The sequence below is a fragment of the Papilio machaon genome, chromosome Z (assembly GCF_912999745.1).
Source record: "Papilio machaon chromosome Z, ilPapMach1.1, whole genome shotgun sequence".
NCBI classification, from domain to species: domain Eukaryota; kingdom Metazoa; phylum Arthropoda; class Insecta; order Lepidoptera; family Papilionidae; genus Papilio; species Papilio machaon.
In genome coordinates, this window is record NC_060016.1 from 8,501,403 (window position 1) to 8,519,632 (window position 18,230).

The window sequence follows — 18,230 nt, forward strand, 5'->3', positions numbered from 1 at the left end:
TTATATAATATTTATTGGGTGGAAGGGTGCGCAATCAATCAACTGGGCGAAGCAATGGGTGGCCAGGCGATACACAAGCACCACCAACTACTTCATATAGTTTCTTAATTGCATGCTTAGATGCAATGTTCCGTTTATGGTTAAAACTGTTTCTGTTGCGTTAAACGGTTAAAACTTTTTTTTTTTTTTACTTGCAACTCTATACCTACTAATATTCAGATTCAAAAAATAATAAAACGATTTAATAAATATTGTATTTTCATAGAATCTCAGAAACTAGTATTTTGTAAATACACAAGTACTTCCGCGTCCGTTCTTTGTAGAATCTAGATAGCACGAATAGTGTATAACATATCGTTTTTCTTAAAGATAAATAAAAAACCCAAAGCTCTGTCCATTTTTTTATTGGTGGAGGTATCTATTTAACTAAGTGTGTGCTTATTCGTATCAAGTCGTAGTATTAAGTCACCATGTAATTAGAAATTCTACTTGAATAGTCAAACGTTAAAATGCAACTGAATCCATATACATTAGGGTTTGACTAACGAGCTATTCATGTTTGTATGTTCACGTATTGACTTCTGACATTACTACGGCATCAATCCAGTCCGCTGGGTTCACAGCTTTCAATTAAATAGTCGCATTTAGGTATCTCAGCCTTTACATTTGTTCTTTCCCAAGTAAAACATATATCAGCTTATATTTTTTACAAAATAAAAACATGTACAACGCCAAGAATGTGCAAAATAACCGTTCATCTTGAACATTTGTCATGAGAGGCTTATGTTAACTTAGTAGGGAAATGCGTGCGCTGAGAAAATGGCCCTCGACGTTTCAGTTTCAAACATTTACCTGTTAAGGAATATACGGGTGGATAAATTTTATATGTAATGGGATGTTAGACGACGGATTCTGTATGACGTTCTCTGTAGAAATTTGTTTCATCAAAGATAAAGCTGACACGACCAGTCTTTGTCGTTGGTAATATTTTTGTACATTTCAAATATTTTTTGTTCGTTATAATTGAGACAAAGAATGACAATCTTAAAATTGAATTTAAAAGCTCAAAATGAGCGACAATTCCCAGATGGATCATGCCTTTATGACAATCACGGAAGACTTTTTTTTATAAGGAAATAATAAAATAATTTAGACTTTATCAGTTTCGAAAACCTGGCTTATCCGGACATGAGGTGTCGCGTAGTTTAATGAAGATCAATAAAAAAAGAACAACACAGGGTTCTTTCAGGTTTTTATCGTAAAAGTGAAAGTTTTTTGCCTATAATTACGTTTATAAAATCTGTTAACAAAAAACTATTTTATTTCCTTCGTTCTTTTTCAGCTAATGATTTGCTTTCTTTAATTTATTTTACGTTATATGAATTGTATAGAACGATTGAAGAGGTAATAATATTTTGCTTTGCGCGAGGACCGACGACATTTGCGGTAGAGCTGAAGATTGCGCTCGACTATGGATAATGCGGTTTCTTAAGTCGCAGCTGCCGAGTGTGCAGGCGTCTCGAGAACGATCTACGAAGCGCCTAGCCAACCGGCGCGTGTAAAAGTGCCCTTAATTATTTACACAGACAGCGCTCCCCGTAAACGCGTTAAGATCTTTATAGAAATACGGATAGGCTAAATGAAAACTGCTTTTATTTCTACTTTTGTCCGAATGGTAGATATATTATGTTTTTGCTTGTATGTGTGCCCATATCGTTACATTAGGCTAAACCCTAAAATTCGATTATTATTTTTCTTCGAAATGTTGATTTTAAAAACAACCATTATTAGTTGATTAAATTGAAAATATTCTCGTCTTGTATCTTTGTAAGAATCTAAAATGACCGGGAATTCTGAAGCCAATTGTCCGCAATAAAACAGGCAAAGATCGCGCCAACGAACACCGTTCGTGTATTATTCAGAGGGTGGTGGAGCTTGGGCACATGTGACCACCGACAATTCACGGTCCACCGCATACACTTGAACAAGATCTATGTTTTACAACTTCATATTTAATATACAACGTGACTATAAAACAATCTTATTTTCTACAATCTAAAATCTTCGTTTTCTTAAAAATTCTCTTCTTAATTTTATTAAATATAACAGTTAAATTCCGACTTAAAAATGAGAAATTTATGACTTTAGAGTGAAACTATTGAATTATAGAATATTGCTACAGACGAAGTTTATAATGATTTTTTAATATTAGCGTCACTCAACTTTTTTAACCGGCGAGAAAGGGCCGTTTTAAAGATTTCATGAATTCGGAGACACCTCGACTGGCTGGAGAGACGACAAAACATTGTAACTAGGTGAAATATGTAAGAGCTCGGTAAGTTTTAATTCTGTCGATTCAACTTCTTGGATGGCGCGTGTTAATAATTCAGAGACGGGCGGGAGAAGACCGCATCGTTACCGGTACACCAAGAGGTTACTGTTTACACAGAATACAGATTATCTGGAAAATGTACGATATATTCAATCAAAATAAAGCAAAATAAATAGAAAATATGCAAATAATTCTATTAAAACCGAACAGAAAACAGAATTAGTTTTTATTGTGCTGAATTTTTTATTATTTTCTAGATTTTATGGTACAATTTTGTGCCTGATTGATGCGCGATATAGTTTTTCTGTGAGTGTTGGTATGTCCTTGTAACTTATAAAACATTGTCTAATTTTCAAGTGTATTGATCATAGCTTTCATATTTAGTTGAATCATAGAGTAGGTTCAGTTTTGCTTCGTCATGTGGTAACTATATTTCGCATATCATCTTACAAAATATATTTTAAATTTCTCATCCTTTAAAGATAAGCAACAAATATTATAGTATTTACAAAATATACTCGATTTTTAACTGCAAAGGATGATGGTAAATTGCATTATGAATTATTTCTTCATTCTATTCAAAGGTCGGGTGCAGAGGTACAAAGTGGATTTATAAACTCATTAAAACATAGAAAGCTTTTAAGGCGTTTAGAGAAACTAGCGTTATAAAAGAGAAATCTATATGAACATTCAATAACTTAGTACATTATAAAAAAGAATGCTAATATGGTTCTTTATCGTCACACTATTGTGGGACATCTCAAAACTTTGTTTAACACAAACAACTTAAATAACTGCACCGATAAATAGTTGTTTTGTTTTCAAAGAAAATTGTCTTTGAAAAACGATATTATTACTTTCTATAATAAATATTTGGTTATAATAGAAACTGCTTTCTGAAAAAAAAGGTACGATGATGACAGCTAGTAATGATATAATGCATGAAACGAATTGATAAATAATTTCAGTTTAATCGACGATATGGCTAGTGAAATATAATATTTGCATCATCGCCTAACATATTTACATTTGAAAATATGAACACTAACTAATCTAGTATTACCAGTCGGTAAAGAGGGTGCGCTCTATTTTACGACTGTTTCTCTCAAGTTCTTGAAAAAAGCAAATCCCAATTGACTAAAAACCATTTTATCTACGTGTTAGCAATAAGATTCTTTGTGTAAACTGATATAAACAATCGTAAGTAACTAATGAAGGCTAATGTACTTCATTAAGTGTAACATAATACATTTTGCGATGTCAAGGAGGGAACAAGTAAGAGACTGGATCTGTAATCAATGTCTATTCAACACAACGTGATATATAACATTGAGCCTCATACTCGTACAATGTCACAAGAAATGTCTCTTTGAAATAGTATGAGGTTAAGAGATCACGATTTTTTTTATAGAGAACCACATTCAAGAGGAGAGACGGTGAAATACTAAAAATATGGCGGATTGTAAAAATGTAATAAACTTAAATTTTTGATAACTTATTATTAAATGAAGTAATAAGTCATAAAATTTTGAAAGTTAGTACATTAAAACTGAATAGTTTTGCTAAATAAATTAGATAACGTGATGTGAAATTTGTAACCGTTTAGTAAAAGCCGAATGACACTTGAAAGGAATCGTGAATAACCAACGGATGCGGCCGATTGCGTCATAGATTGTAATTGGAAAGCTGACAGGGAAATCTTGTTTACTTGCGAATCTCCTAGCGCTTACTTTATATAAGTTTAATAACTAAATCCAGCTGACGATTCTGAACATAGACTTTTCAATCCAGAAACTACTGTGGAAGTTTCCAAAACAATCTGGTCATTGGTTTAGGAACTGTAGGGAAGATACAAAAAATAAATATTGATAATGATTTTTGTATGCAAAAATCCACTAAAACGAGTGGTATCGAATTCAGATACATCAAGAATAAAATACGGTATTCCGCCATAAACAAGTATCGTTTCGGGATTGCGATGGATCGCGATATATATTTTTTTCAGTATTAAATATTAAAAGGCGGAAAACCTCGCTCGGGCTATAAAGTTTGGCTGCTATGTATCACATGGGCCCCAACCACCCGCAACCTATAATCTTATTTTATTGACTACGGTGGAATATACAGTCGTTTAAACGTCAATTGACAAGTAACAATACAATTTTGTGTTAACTCTGACATATGAAAAGTATCATATGTCAGAGATAACACAAAAATCATTAATCAATTTGCTTTATTTTTTTTTTTAAATTAATTCAAGGATTTATTATAAAATGTTTTATAAGGTAACTTTTAATAATATTTCTTTTAAACACTGCAATGTATATATTTTTATATTAATAAATGTTTTTTTCCCAGCAGTGTGGTACTTATTAAGAACGATATTTTCTGTGAAGCTCTTTGAAAGTCGATCTTTTCAAAGAACGCGCAACATCTCATTCAAAACTTGAATTCTTTTCGCAAACCAAAGTATTACGTGCGCTCACTTAACTGTAAAATTTATAATATCTGCACTACGAGTATTAACTTTGTATGGAAATTTTTACACTCAGAAATATTATGAGAGAAAGAGGAAATTTTAATGATATAAAACTTCTAAGATACATGGCAAATTAAGTAAGATTAATTAGACGCTCAGCAATAAACTTATAATGATTAGTCTTATTAAATGAATAAAGGCTGTATTCTTATATAAACAAAAATGTTTACATGTAAGCAAAGGAATTATTGTAAAAATAAAATTTGTTGAACATAAAATAGACTATATTTTTATATTTTTCTCTTGATTTGAAGCAAACATACGTGGCACTTTGTTGACATGGCTACCGACGGACATAAAAAGTTACTCGCTTTTATCTACCCACCTTTAAATGACGACTGGCTATCCTGGTACATCTCGCACTCCAACCCCATCTAACAAAAAGCATACGTGAGTTTTTTTTATTTCATATCATAACGCAAAGCTATTCAATTCGCAGCGGCAGCTTGCGCAGCATCAGAATTTCATGTATGCTTTTTGATAGAGGCATTGAGCCTATTGAATGCAATAATTTTAGGCAGAAAACTTTAAATATAACTTCATAACATTGGATTTATTCGTAAAAATTAATTCGCTTGGCAACGAGCAAAATCAATATGAAGTTAATCGAATTTCTTTTCATTCAATACCATGAAATGTTAAGTATATAGTTGATCTGACATGCTCAGTGACTATTTAATTAGTCTAATTTACACTTAGCGACTAAAGAAAATGATTGTGGCAGTTAACAAAAACTCATTGGAAACTTCAATGACAAAATCTTATCGTAGTTGAACCCTGGGTGTTATCAAGCGAAGAGCCGTAATAAAAATATCCCGTTATTATTCCTTATCAATACATCAGTAAAGGTGACAGGTGACCTTGGAGCGCTTCAAGAACGTTTTGCTCGTTATTTTTATTATTCATATTTCGATAATGATGTAATGATAGCAATTACGAGTATACCGCGAAATCTCAAATAACAAGGTGGCAAACATTCACAAAATGGATTTTTAAAAATATTTTCCTTCACCTTTTTTCCTCTACGGTGTAATACACGGGTGGTAAAATAAGTGATTTTACCGATATTTTTTTCTATAATAAAGGTTTTATAATTAAATAAATACATAACAAGAAAACTACGAATGAAGTTCGCATTTTATTTTTGGTATTCGAAATTAATATTGAAGATGTAGTAAGAAGTAAATAAAGTTGTGCGTTCAGGAGACCTAATTTTAGTAGTCTTTCCCTAGCCAACGTTTTCTTATTAGGAAAGGATGGGGAGGGACAATGGATTTGAGTGACGAGGGCACGCATAAGAAGGGAAATTATTTTATTTATGTGCGTCCTCCGTCGATATGTAATCAATGCATCTGCAATTGCGGATGTTTGTGAGCAGCGGTTTCGTCGCCATTTCTTCTTCGACTAATACACTTGGCCGCTTGCTCGTTTGTCACCTTATAATATTAAAAAAAACAGAGGTATTATAAGCGGCTTATTAGGGTGGATGAAAGTACGCGTCTGGAACGAAACCAAGTGCTAGTGACGGCTTAGGATCATTCTTTCTTAATGTACCATATACAAAGTTCTATATCAGTGAATATTTAAACCATAAGACATAATTAAGAAAAATCACAAAGTGTTTCTGTTGAATAAAAAAATAAATTATAAATAATTTAATCATGGGTTTTTTTTGCCTAAACACAATCAAAAAATAAATTAATCAACTCTTGTATTCTTTCTTAGAATCTACGAAAATAATATAACATCGGTTGCTAACTGAAAATACGAATCGAATGACTCTTAATAAAACTGTATAACAACATTTAATATATTTCTGATAAAGCTTACGTAAGACAATCAGTTTATAAAAAATTATGAGAAAAAAAAACATTGTTACATGATAAGAATGCAACAATGTAACTTTAATCAGTAAATTGTATTCCTTTTAAAAAGTTTTCTTTTAAATCGGCATGTTAACGTAAATTGTAAATGTTAAATGACGTGGCCTACACGTTATCGTATATGCCAATCACATTTTAATTGTATAGATTTGTTGTTTTATTTCCAAGGTTATTTGCTTGATAGCTTTTAGGTCTCTCTGATAGTAGTTGCCATTTTCTCTTTTTACTAAAACTGTAAACTATAAAAGATCATCATCATCAGCTCACTATACGTCCCCACCGAGGGGCTCGGAGCCTACCCTAAGTTAGGGGTGACTAGGCCATAGTCAACCACGCTGGCCAAGTGCGGGTTGGTTGACTTCACACATATCATTGAATTTCTTCTCAGATATGTGCAGGTTGCATCACAATGTTTTCCTTCACCGTAAGAACGTCGGTCAAAATGTACATATGTAAATCGAAAATCGAAAACACAGTGGTACATGGCGGGATTCGAACCCAGGACCTGCAGATTGCAAGTCAAGTGCTTAACCCCTGAGCCACCGACGCTCTAAAAGATACTGTCCTGTAATAGTCGGTATGAAGCGGTCATTTTTTTTTTTTTGCAAAACAATCTTGAAATGGAGGAAAAACTAGAAATTCTGTCTTTAAGAAATTTATTAACAATTTAATTTAGAAAAGCAATAAAGTCCACTAACGGACGAGGAAAAATACAAATTGAATTACACCTTAACTTCAAATCTATCAAAAGAAACTTTATATCGTGATTTAGCATCGCTGTAAAAGTTTTATAAATCTCTGATTGCAAAGAAAATGAAAGGTGTAACAACATATAGGTAAACGTATCTAATGGGAGTAAAACCCACGATTATCGTCTTAAAGTCGGGCAAAAATATTTCCAGAGGTGTGCAAAAATATAGACATTAATTTTTAAAATCATATTTTAGTAAATGCAATTATGAATATAAGGTTATTTTAAATAGTTAATAGGTTGCCTGAATAACAGGAAGGGTACACGGCCATTGCAACTTCAAATGAATACGGAATCGTAAACTCAAGGAAAACAACGTTGAATTGCCAACAAAAATACGAATGAATATAATAAAAAAAACAATGCAACTTTTAAAACACTTAGATATAAATATTGCATATGTCACGAAAAGTAAGGAACTTCGTCAATTCTTAATCTGACGCTTGAATTATAAACTGACAGATTGTGGTCTGTCTGTAATATAATATACCATTACTTATGAAATAATATCAGGTTTGATTGAAATCATCATAGAATTACATTATCAGAGAAATGTTTAAAAAAGGCTAAACAAGTACACGTCATTAATTGGCCACATAGAGTTTGATATCTTATTGCGTTAACTGTTAACAGTTGACTTTCTTTTCACAGCTCATTGCCTTCAAGACAATAAATGCTATCAGAATGTCTTCAACAGACATAACAGTTCTCTTTGATTCTATTAAACAGATATTCGCTGATAAATTTATATAAATTACTAGCTTTTACCCGCGACTCCGTCCGCGCGGAATAAAAAAAAAATAGAAAACGCGGTAAAAATTATCCTATGTCCGTTTCCTGGTTCTAACCTGCCCACCAATTTTCAGTCAAATCGATTCAGCCGTTCTTGAGTTATAAATAGTGTAACTAACACGACTTTCTTTTGTATATATAGATTATTATTATTGTACTTAAATACGTAACTAATGACATATGAAAAAACTTTAAATACTTGAAGTACCTATATGAAAATATACATACGTACAAGTAAAACCTTGAGGTATAGTTAATTACAAACGAATGTTTACTAATGTCATTATCATAGACGTTTAACAAATACACGTTTTTATCAACTACCTACAATTTTATTTCAATTTACTCGCTTTATCCATATAAAACCCACCCGTCAAACATATAAGGGTGTTGGAAGTAATGTAGTTACAAAACACACACAGTGCTACTAAAAAATTTATTGTTCGTCACCTTGAGTACTAGAAATAGCATCGCTACCTTAGCTATATAAACGAGTGACAATATTTAACTAAATTTGGATTACGAAAAACTAGTTAATATCACAAAGAGGATTAAAATTATCTCATTCAGAAAACAATAGAACATCTGCAACATATAACTTCGTTAAAAATGTACGCATGTTTTCGACTAAATTATTTACCAAATATTTCTGAAACCAAAATCACCGTATAAAACAGTGATTCTCAACCACTGTGCCGCGGCACTTTTGTGTGCCGCCACATTTTGCAAATATATAATAATGTTAATATTATTAAATTATATCATTTAAAAAGAAAAATATTTTTAACATGAATATACATATACTCGTATTTAAATCCAAATAGTTGAAAAAAAATACGCGTCTAGAAATGTCATATAGATACAATTAATTTTATACAGTTGATAAACTATTTATGCAGTGTGTTGTAATAAGTAAATAATTTTTATCTTTTTCTTTGTGTGCCGCCAAATTTTGAAATCGTTAAATATGTGCCGCAACAAAAAAAAGGTTGAGAATCACTGGTATAAAACATATCGTCATCCCTGTCATTATCTTTGACAAAACAGAGATAACAGCATGTTTTGAACGACGAAAGTTCAGAAACCCACGGTTATTTATCTAACACACACACAGAAACATATAACTTCCCCGCTCATTCCTATTGTAAAAACTGAGATGACAATATGTATTTAGTTTCGGTAGTGGAAACATACGGAGTTTATCAAAATTCCAACGTATTTGTCCAGTGGACTAACATAAATTATTTTAGGTAACATTGGTAATAATTTAGTTGCAGCTAATTGTAAGTTTATTTCTTATTGATGGCCTGAATAAGATACGAGCCCGCATTCGACGAGCATGTACGCGCAAATGTTTAATAGAAGAAGATTGGTGTGTGATCAACTGTTACGCAATAACTACTTACCTTTCGAGGCTACGAGCGTTGCGATTATTTGTTTAGTACAAATGGAATCGCAGGGTACATACAAAGTTTTCTTAAGCATCGTGAGTTATCAACGCTTTTACAAAACATATCATCAACTTTCATCTTCATTTTAAAACCAATGTTTTTTTTAAATAATCAATGAAAGGATGACGGTATCTTTACTTGTTTTTTGGTAAAAATCTAAAATTTAAATATTTTCTCTATCTTACTTCTTACTAATATTATAAATGTGAATATTTAGATGGATTGATGGATGGAAGTTTTGTTAGAAGGTATGTCCGTAACGACTCAACGCATCTTGATTAAATTAGGCACAGTTGTAGAACATAGTCTTGAAGAACACATAGGCTACTTAATAAGATTTTTTTTAATTCACCGCGGTCGGTGTAGAGGGCGACAGCTAGTTAATTGTATAAAGTATACGGTACCTTACACTAAAGCATGGAGAATTATTTGAACACGCTCGCTCGCTCACATCTTACTTGGTCTGAGACTAATCCGTTTGCTATGCCGCCTATTTGATACACAAATACAATACTCTAATTAATTTACCCTTTATACATTCAATATTCAACGTATCTTTGAATATTCGATATAATTTAATTTTACTCTACTAGCTTTAGACCGCGACTTCAACCGTCCGAAATTTTAAAAATAAATTTAGTAAGCAAACTACTATATTCAGTACCAAAATTCATCGAAATCCATTAAGCCGTTTTGGAAATACGTAGAAAGATCAATCTATACATCCATTAAATTTTATCTGTACCAAACTGAGAAGGAGTCTGATTTATTAGAGTGGTTTGTTCTATGTTCATTGAGATCTCTACTATCCTAAACTTATTGACCGATTATGAAAAAGTTTTCATTTGCATTTTTCTTACCAGTGTCTTTGAGTTGTAATTATTCTGACGCATAGGCTTTTTAAATAACCTGTCGTACTACAAATAATGGTTTTGTAGCTTTAATAGGCCTAGAATATGATTAGATATGTATATCATTCTTGTATGACCTTTTTAGTAACATTTTATGGTCCTTACAAAGATATAACATAGCTATGTTTATTAGTTATTCAAATATTCCATTTATTTAATATGTCAATAGGATATTCCATATAACTTTCAATAAAATAGAAATACATTTTAACATGCAAATACGTATTTTGTTTTTAACGTGGAGTATTTACCTAAACCTCTAAAAAATTAAACAAAGATAATCTAAAATCAACGATACTTTTTAACCGCAATACATGAACAAACATATTTACTTTTACCATGTCTGTATTTGGTATTTGCCTTATGCAGTACAATCATATTACCTTTTTTATTTTAAAAGTGAAGGGGCAAACGAGTAGCGGGAACACCAAGGTGTTATCGACGTCCATGGACATCTGCAATATCAGAGGAATCGCAGATGCGTTGCCGGCCTTTGAGATGATGATACGTTCGCTTGTTGAAGGACCCTAAGTCGTAGCGGAAATACCGCCGAGGACAGACCATTCCTCAACGCGGTTTTACACAGTAGAAAGCTACGAGAAAACCGCACGATTGTGGATTGCCAGCTATCGGATGGAGCCTGGCGGTCTGTCGTGTCGTCCGATGACGGAACTCGATGGCAGGAATTGTTCCAAACAATTCTTCTGAGCACTTCTATTAAACATGAAAAATATTAGGACCGAGGAATTTCTCTTCAGGTTTTTTCATTTTTTGTGCGCCAAAAACCTTTGTGTGATATCTTTCCAAGTTATGATTTAATGAAGAGTATCATATTTTATTATTTATTCATACCAAATTTCGTACATGTTTGCCATTCAAAAAACATTTATTAAAACGTACAATACAAATTTTGATTTTACAAAACAAACTTATGCCAACATTGTTCTCGGCACCCGAGAGAATGGAACAAAGTTGATGAATTGTCCGCGGAATCAGATAAAAGTAAGTTAAAAGAGTCATAATTGCATTTATCGACGATCTTGAGGGAACGGCGAGTGTTTGTTTCGACTTAACAATAAGCCAAGGCACAATGTTGCGAGTAACAATCATTGGCTCACGAAAATGAAAGCAAAACGTTTCACAGGCACCTACTGACACATAGCAAATGTACACAAAAAATAAATTCTCACATACGTTATGATACATCTTAACAAGCAAAGAATAGGAGGTCAACGTGAGCGACTAACGCGACAGTTACATGACAAGATAGAACACAAATATATAAAACTACTACATCTCACTAATATTATAAATTGTAAAATATAAGCACAAAGTAGTCATTACGATAGATTTCTAAACCATAATCTGGTTCGCTGTTCGTGATAAGATTTCGGACTTCCCATATTTACTTGATTAATTACATAGCCGACCGTTTCCCTAAAACTCTTCACATTCGAAACTTAATTTTCTTTCAGGCGATTGAAACTTTCTCATTAAATTTCCATCAGAGACAACGATCGCCCGACAACACAAATACAAAGTAATCAAAATTGTTAATGAAACCGCCATCCAGTAGAAATGAAATTGATTTCCGTCCACAGCGAAAATCTTGTGAACTCTACATTCCTCTTTGTAAATATCACATATTAACTACATCAGCTATTTGAATAATTGCATTTGTTCTCACATACTAAAATGACTATTCGTTACGACGGAGACAAATATTTCCTTACTCTTACTTTAATATTATAAATGCGAATGTTTAGATGGATGGATAGATGTTTGTTGGAAGTTATCTCCGGAACTGCTCAACAGATCTTGATGAAATTTTGCACAGATGTAGACCATAGTCTGGAAGAACAAATAGGCTACTTCTTAAGTTTTTTTTTTTTAATTCCGCGTGAACGAAGTCACGGGCGACAGCTAGTAATGATATAAAGTCAAAGATTCGTTTGTTTGGTGAAGATAAATTTAATAAAGATCTAACCCAATGAAAACTGAGCCTTTGTATGACAGAAGCTGTGTGATGAAGCTAGTAAAAACAATTATATTTTTCATAAGGTAAGTAAATAGAAGGAAAAATGAAGCAGAATAAGTAAACATGACCAATACTAAAAAAATAATTCTAACCAAGTTACTGATTGTTCTGTACTCCCGATGGAATTAAAATAATATTTCTTCTTACAAAATCATTTTTATATAGTTGTGTAATAATTTCTATAGTTGTGTAATATTTTCTGGTTTGTTTGGTGGTGTGTTCAATAAAATGAAAATTGTAATTTTTATTTGTACGGATAAAATATTCCTAAAACTGCAAATTTCAACTATCGTAACATCTCCAATTTTTTTTATGAGAGATAATGTGCTAAATTGTTTCTATACAGTACTAACTCACTGTAAGCGTGACATGATTAGACAAAGTCTGTTAGTAGAAGAACAAACAGAGATGAAAGTGTTTACAAACATCCCTGAGCCGCATCTCATTACGTTCCCGTGCAACAAGTTTACATTAATGGAACTAGGATAGGTAATTTGAATTACTCCTTGAAAGCATTGCAACAACATCAAAGTAAAATTTTCCATTGTAGTTTATATATATTCCAAGACAAGATACGTATATATTTTCAATGCCAGATTTTTAAGGAACTTCGGGTATTTTACTGTTGCTATGGGTGGTTTGAGAGAAAAGACTGGTCAGACAAAGTTGATTTTTTACTTGATTATTTTAAGTAATTACTTAGTAAAGTACAATATTCCTACATTTATATTAGATTTTTCATTATTGTTTAAGTTAGATGTTGCTTTATCAAGTTATTTCTGGTCACGAGCCATTGTTATTCGTTTGAATAAAGATTAGCACTTTGGTTGCGGTTCCTGCAGCCACTTCGCTACGTCTGACCTTAGCAACCGCAATTTAAAACGGAATATTTATCGCCATTGCTTCACTAACATAGGCAGGTGATCAAAAATTTACTTCGAAGCTAACTCGTTTCTGAGTCCATTACTGCTTGACTTTGTGGGCGGCTTGAAATAAAAGTATACGTTTTTGACTTTTTTTTGTCTTAGTTTTAGCTTGATAAATATTTGTGTACGTTTTTATGTACATAATTCTTCTGTTATTTATTACTCGTTATTAATCTGTCTGCCACTTTATGTGGGCTTTTCCCCTCACTGTGTTGTCATTTAGTACAAGAATTTCATTCATCATTTTCATTTGAACATAGTTCTATAGTCATACAAGGATATCTAAGCCGGTAAGAGAGATGCTGTTATTGCGGCATCAAATATGTAAAACCTACATGAGCATACAAAATGGAATAAAAGCAGAAATTTGTATTAAAATTTGTGCAATGCCTATCTGGGTGTAAACTACACCAAAACAATCAAAAACTAATTTATACACAATTGAAGATACTTAAATAATTGTCACAAATTTTCCATCTAGGCCCAGAACATGAAAAGGACATTGAGACATGTTGTTGTCACGTAGACAGGAGTCGGCTAACTATCATAGTTTAGTTTTACTTATGTTATTAGTAACAATACACTTTTCTCAATGAGAAAACTTAATATTCAAAGTAAAAGAGCTTAGAACAAATCACCGAAGTCGCTGTAATGATGCACTAACTTCCGTATACCTGTAACTCTTGAAAATTGTCTCACTTTAAAATGATTATCTAACTTTGTACCGCTTAATCAATAGTGCTTTAAGTCTTTACACAAACACGACAACTTTTAAATGAAACTTTCCAGTTTTATTGAGTTTCAAGGTGAACTTGATAGGTTTTATGATTAACAGAAGTGTATTTGTTATTATTAAATTTCATTCGAAATCAGAATATGTTTCCAAAGATCGTTAAATAAATAAAAATTAAATAGAATATAGATTATGTGTTTTAAATTTGTAAATTTAAAAGAATGTAGTACAATTCAACGTACCACTCAGCATAGTTTTTTTATATTCAAATTGGATACATAACAACTTTCTATTGTAATCATGTCATGTTGAGTCTCAAATCCTGAGTAAAATGCACATCACGAATAACTGACTGTCATTATATCCGGGTTTGGTAACAAACTAATAGTTTGAGTTATACGGAAATAGAAAGCGTAGAAAAGTATTCAATGAATCTACGTTACGAATAATTAAAAAATTAAGCAACAAATTGTTAGTGCATCCCATACGATAATTTGGTGAAAGTTTTAGCAAATTGTTAACTTTTCCACCAAACTTTACGCGGTGACTGCAAATAGAATGTCGCAAATGTCATTCGTTAGCCGAACATCGAAATAACAAAGGGTTCTGTTTTTTATGCAACGACCGCGTGTGCCGACGAAGATACAGCATGAAATCCTTTTTTGGAAAAGATAGACTGGCAAAGTTTTATGTCAAATAAATGAACCACAAGTAGGTATCCATTACTATCCAAAAAAATCTCCGCACTAACAAATAACTAGTTATCAGAATATAAATCTAAAGTCGCAATTTCACCACTCTTTAAAACCGGATAAGCTGAGGTGAAAAGTTCACGTAGGACTTAACAATTACAAGATAATCATAAGAACATGTACCAAATTTTACAGAAATTCTTTTACAATTATGTGTAAACAAACACATAGAAATAGAATAAAGTCCTACCAGGAAAATTACGCGCGAAATTAATTCAGAGTTTTTTTTTTTCAGGAAAATAAGAATTATACGCATCCTGACAACGGCTATTATTTAAAACGTCCGAATGAGCGATATGTACACCTATAGGCATAAAGTATAGTAGTAAAATTATCTTTTTGATAAAACTCAATCTATGTTCCGTTGCAATAACAGGTAATATTATACCACATAATACAGAGTGAGTTTAAGCCCAAAATTAAATTAACAGCGTTGGTAATTAAACGCTAAATTTCCGTATACTCGCATAAACGGTAATAACAAAAGTTCCCCTTTGAGTTCAAGAAACAAGCACAACTTCACAGAGCTAATCACATATCTCAGTCTTAAATTCGGCTTCCTTACGGCTCCGCTAGCCTGCCAGCCCGCCACACCAGTCTACTTGCTATACGCCCCGTATTATTACATCTCGGAGTCGTTTGTTGTTGCCGTGTTAAAGGCCAAAGTTTTTAAATTTTCCACTCACCTCAAGTAAAATAAACAAGATTTCTTTTTCGTTGATCAATTATAGAAGATTTATTTACGAAGATAATGTTTAAATTCAAGTAATTGAATTTAGGTATTCAATGAGCTGGACTTTGCGACTTGTAATTGGAATTTATTCAAGCTAGTCAAGTCTGTATTCAAAAGTATTTTTCGATTAGTTTTGAGAAAATTATATCCATTATAACAAGGCTGATTCAGGCTCAGGAGGGTCTATGGTCTACCTACAGGAACTGGTAGTAATAGGGTAAAGTTGCTGATGCACTTTGACCATATTACACAATGATAACTAGATAATTGGGTCAAACTGGCAGTGGGAAAGACGGCGAAAGAGCAGGTTGGTCATATAGACAATGGTCTGAGCATGTCCAATTAATACTAGTTATCGTGAATTGATATTCCGATTATAAAGACACAAGCCGAGGACAGAAGATTGTGGAGGCAGAACGTAAAGAAGTAAGTCATTCTAAGAACCAAAATTAACCACTAAATTGGAAGCAACATTAACGAAACCAGGTTGATAGAAAAGTGGATATATTAATTGACATATGTATTTAAAATTTGTTTATGAAATATTAATGTGAAATTATTAAAATTACTTTATATTATTAATTAGTTAATATTAATTATTATTTTCTCGTAAATATCAGACGGAATATATTGCTAATTGTTGAAAAGAGTAAAATGTATTGCAGCAATTTTCATTATCCTTTTAATCCGGATACTTGTCAAATTTACCATTCCAATCAAATGGAACACTGCGATGCAGTTCCATTTGACCGCAAATCTCTGCCCAATCTTTGAGTATTGCAATCGTAACAATATACATCATAAAATAATCAGTTAAAATTCTAAATGATATTTATCGTGATATTTGATCAACGTTAGACTCACCTCTTGTTACAAATGTGACTAGAACAGGTCTAAATGCGATAAATGTAGATTAAATAAAGAATAAAAAGAAATATTGTAATATGGAAGTTAAAAAAGAAATAAGTAAGATCGAAGTCTTAGCAGCATTCTTTGTAAATTTTTTTTTTGTACCTTTCTTTAAGATACGATTAGTCAGACACTAAATTTTATTTAGCATATTGTGTTGGTGTTGGGTACCTTGACTATTTCGATAACCAATTCATCCACCACGCGGCAGAAGGCGCTGGCAACCAGTTAGTGAATAAAATAATGAAAAACCGTCTTGATTTATGTAAATTAAATTCTAACTTATAAAATACACAGCGCAAAAATTATAAAAAAAAAACATAGGCAGCAACGCAGTTCTCAGTAAGCATTAGGAATAAAATTACAACGCGGCAAATTGATTAGGAACGCTTACGGTATATTAGTAGGTACATATATTACACGTAAGTGTTTTTAATATCATTATATCTTATCGAGGAAAAGCTAAAATTTTACGAAGATAAAATAATAAAATATACCAATAAGATTTATATATGTTAAATGTCTTTATTCTTTAAAACACGTATAAGTTATAAAATTGTGAAGAAAATAATAACAATTTATTTAGGTAGATATAAATAAATAAAAAAACTATGTGAGGCACCAAATAGCGGAAGCGATCAAAATTTATAACTTTCATAAGATAGTAACTTCATCTAGTTATTGTAGGAGTAATTTATGATAGATGAATTAAGTAGGTCAGTCACATTACTGCTAGTAATGCTGTGCACTCATTTTTACAATAATTTAATTTAATCACGTACAATTTTTTTTTCATTATTGCACCAATAAATATATCTACCTACTTATCGCCCTTCCTCCTCTAATCATCAACCGGATATGACCTCTGATCTTATTTTTTAAGTAGTGACGTTATTACGAGGTATTAATAAATCTGAAATAATTGTTTTAAACAATAAGTTCACTTACCTCGCGTCAAATTTGTGACCGTTTTCGAGTGTGCCGGTGTAGTGCATGGTCAGCATATCGCCGTGTTTGGACTTGGTCGTGCATTCTTCGGGAACGCTTACAACATCTATCTTAAATTCTGGCTCGGTACCCGCAAACGTAGCTCCAACCAGTGCTAACAGCACGAACACGCAGCGCATCTTGAAGTTACGGAAAGTTATCGCTTCGGCTGAAAAAAGACGTCCGCTCCCTGCGACCGGTGCAAAGCAACTGAGCTGGTTTTGCCAACCAACTTGGAATTCGTGAAACTTTGCCGTTAGCGAGTGCGATGTGGCCAACGTGTGTTTTGACCTCTCACTCTGGCCAGTGCGTTGCAGTTCGAGATGAAGTGAATAAGATAGAGTGTTATCACTCAATGACGCTGAGCCTCTTCGCGTTTGCCACGCAAGCGAACGATGACGCGATCTCCTCATTCGCAGCAATAGCGATGTGTTCTACTTTTACCAAAAACTTACAAACTTTTCTATTTTAAGCTATTAACATTAAAAATTAT

The 18,230-nt window shown here is 32.5% G+C and overlaps 1 protein-coding gene across 2 annotated transcripts in view; it reads right to left on the reverse strand.

The window, feature by feature from the left end:
- Window positions 1-17,958, reverse strand: part of LOC106717089 (FK506-binding protein 2) — a 31,955-nt gene extending 13,997 nt beyond the window's left edge. For both annotated transcript variants that reach the window (XM_014510800.2, XM_014510802.2), the window contains exon 1: window positions 17,699-17,958. In XM_014510800.2, coding sequence (XP_014366286.1) covers window positions 17,699-17,877 — 179 coding nt within the window. In that variant the 5' untranslated portion in view covers window positions 17,878-17,958. The remainder of the gene's footprint in view (window positions 1-17,698) is intronic.
- Between the last annotated feature and the right edge of the window lie 272 nt (window positions 17,959-18,230).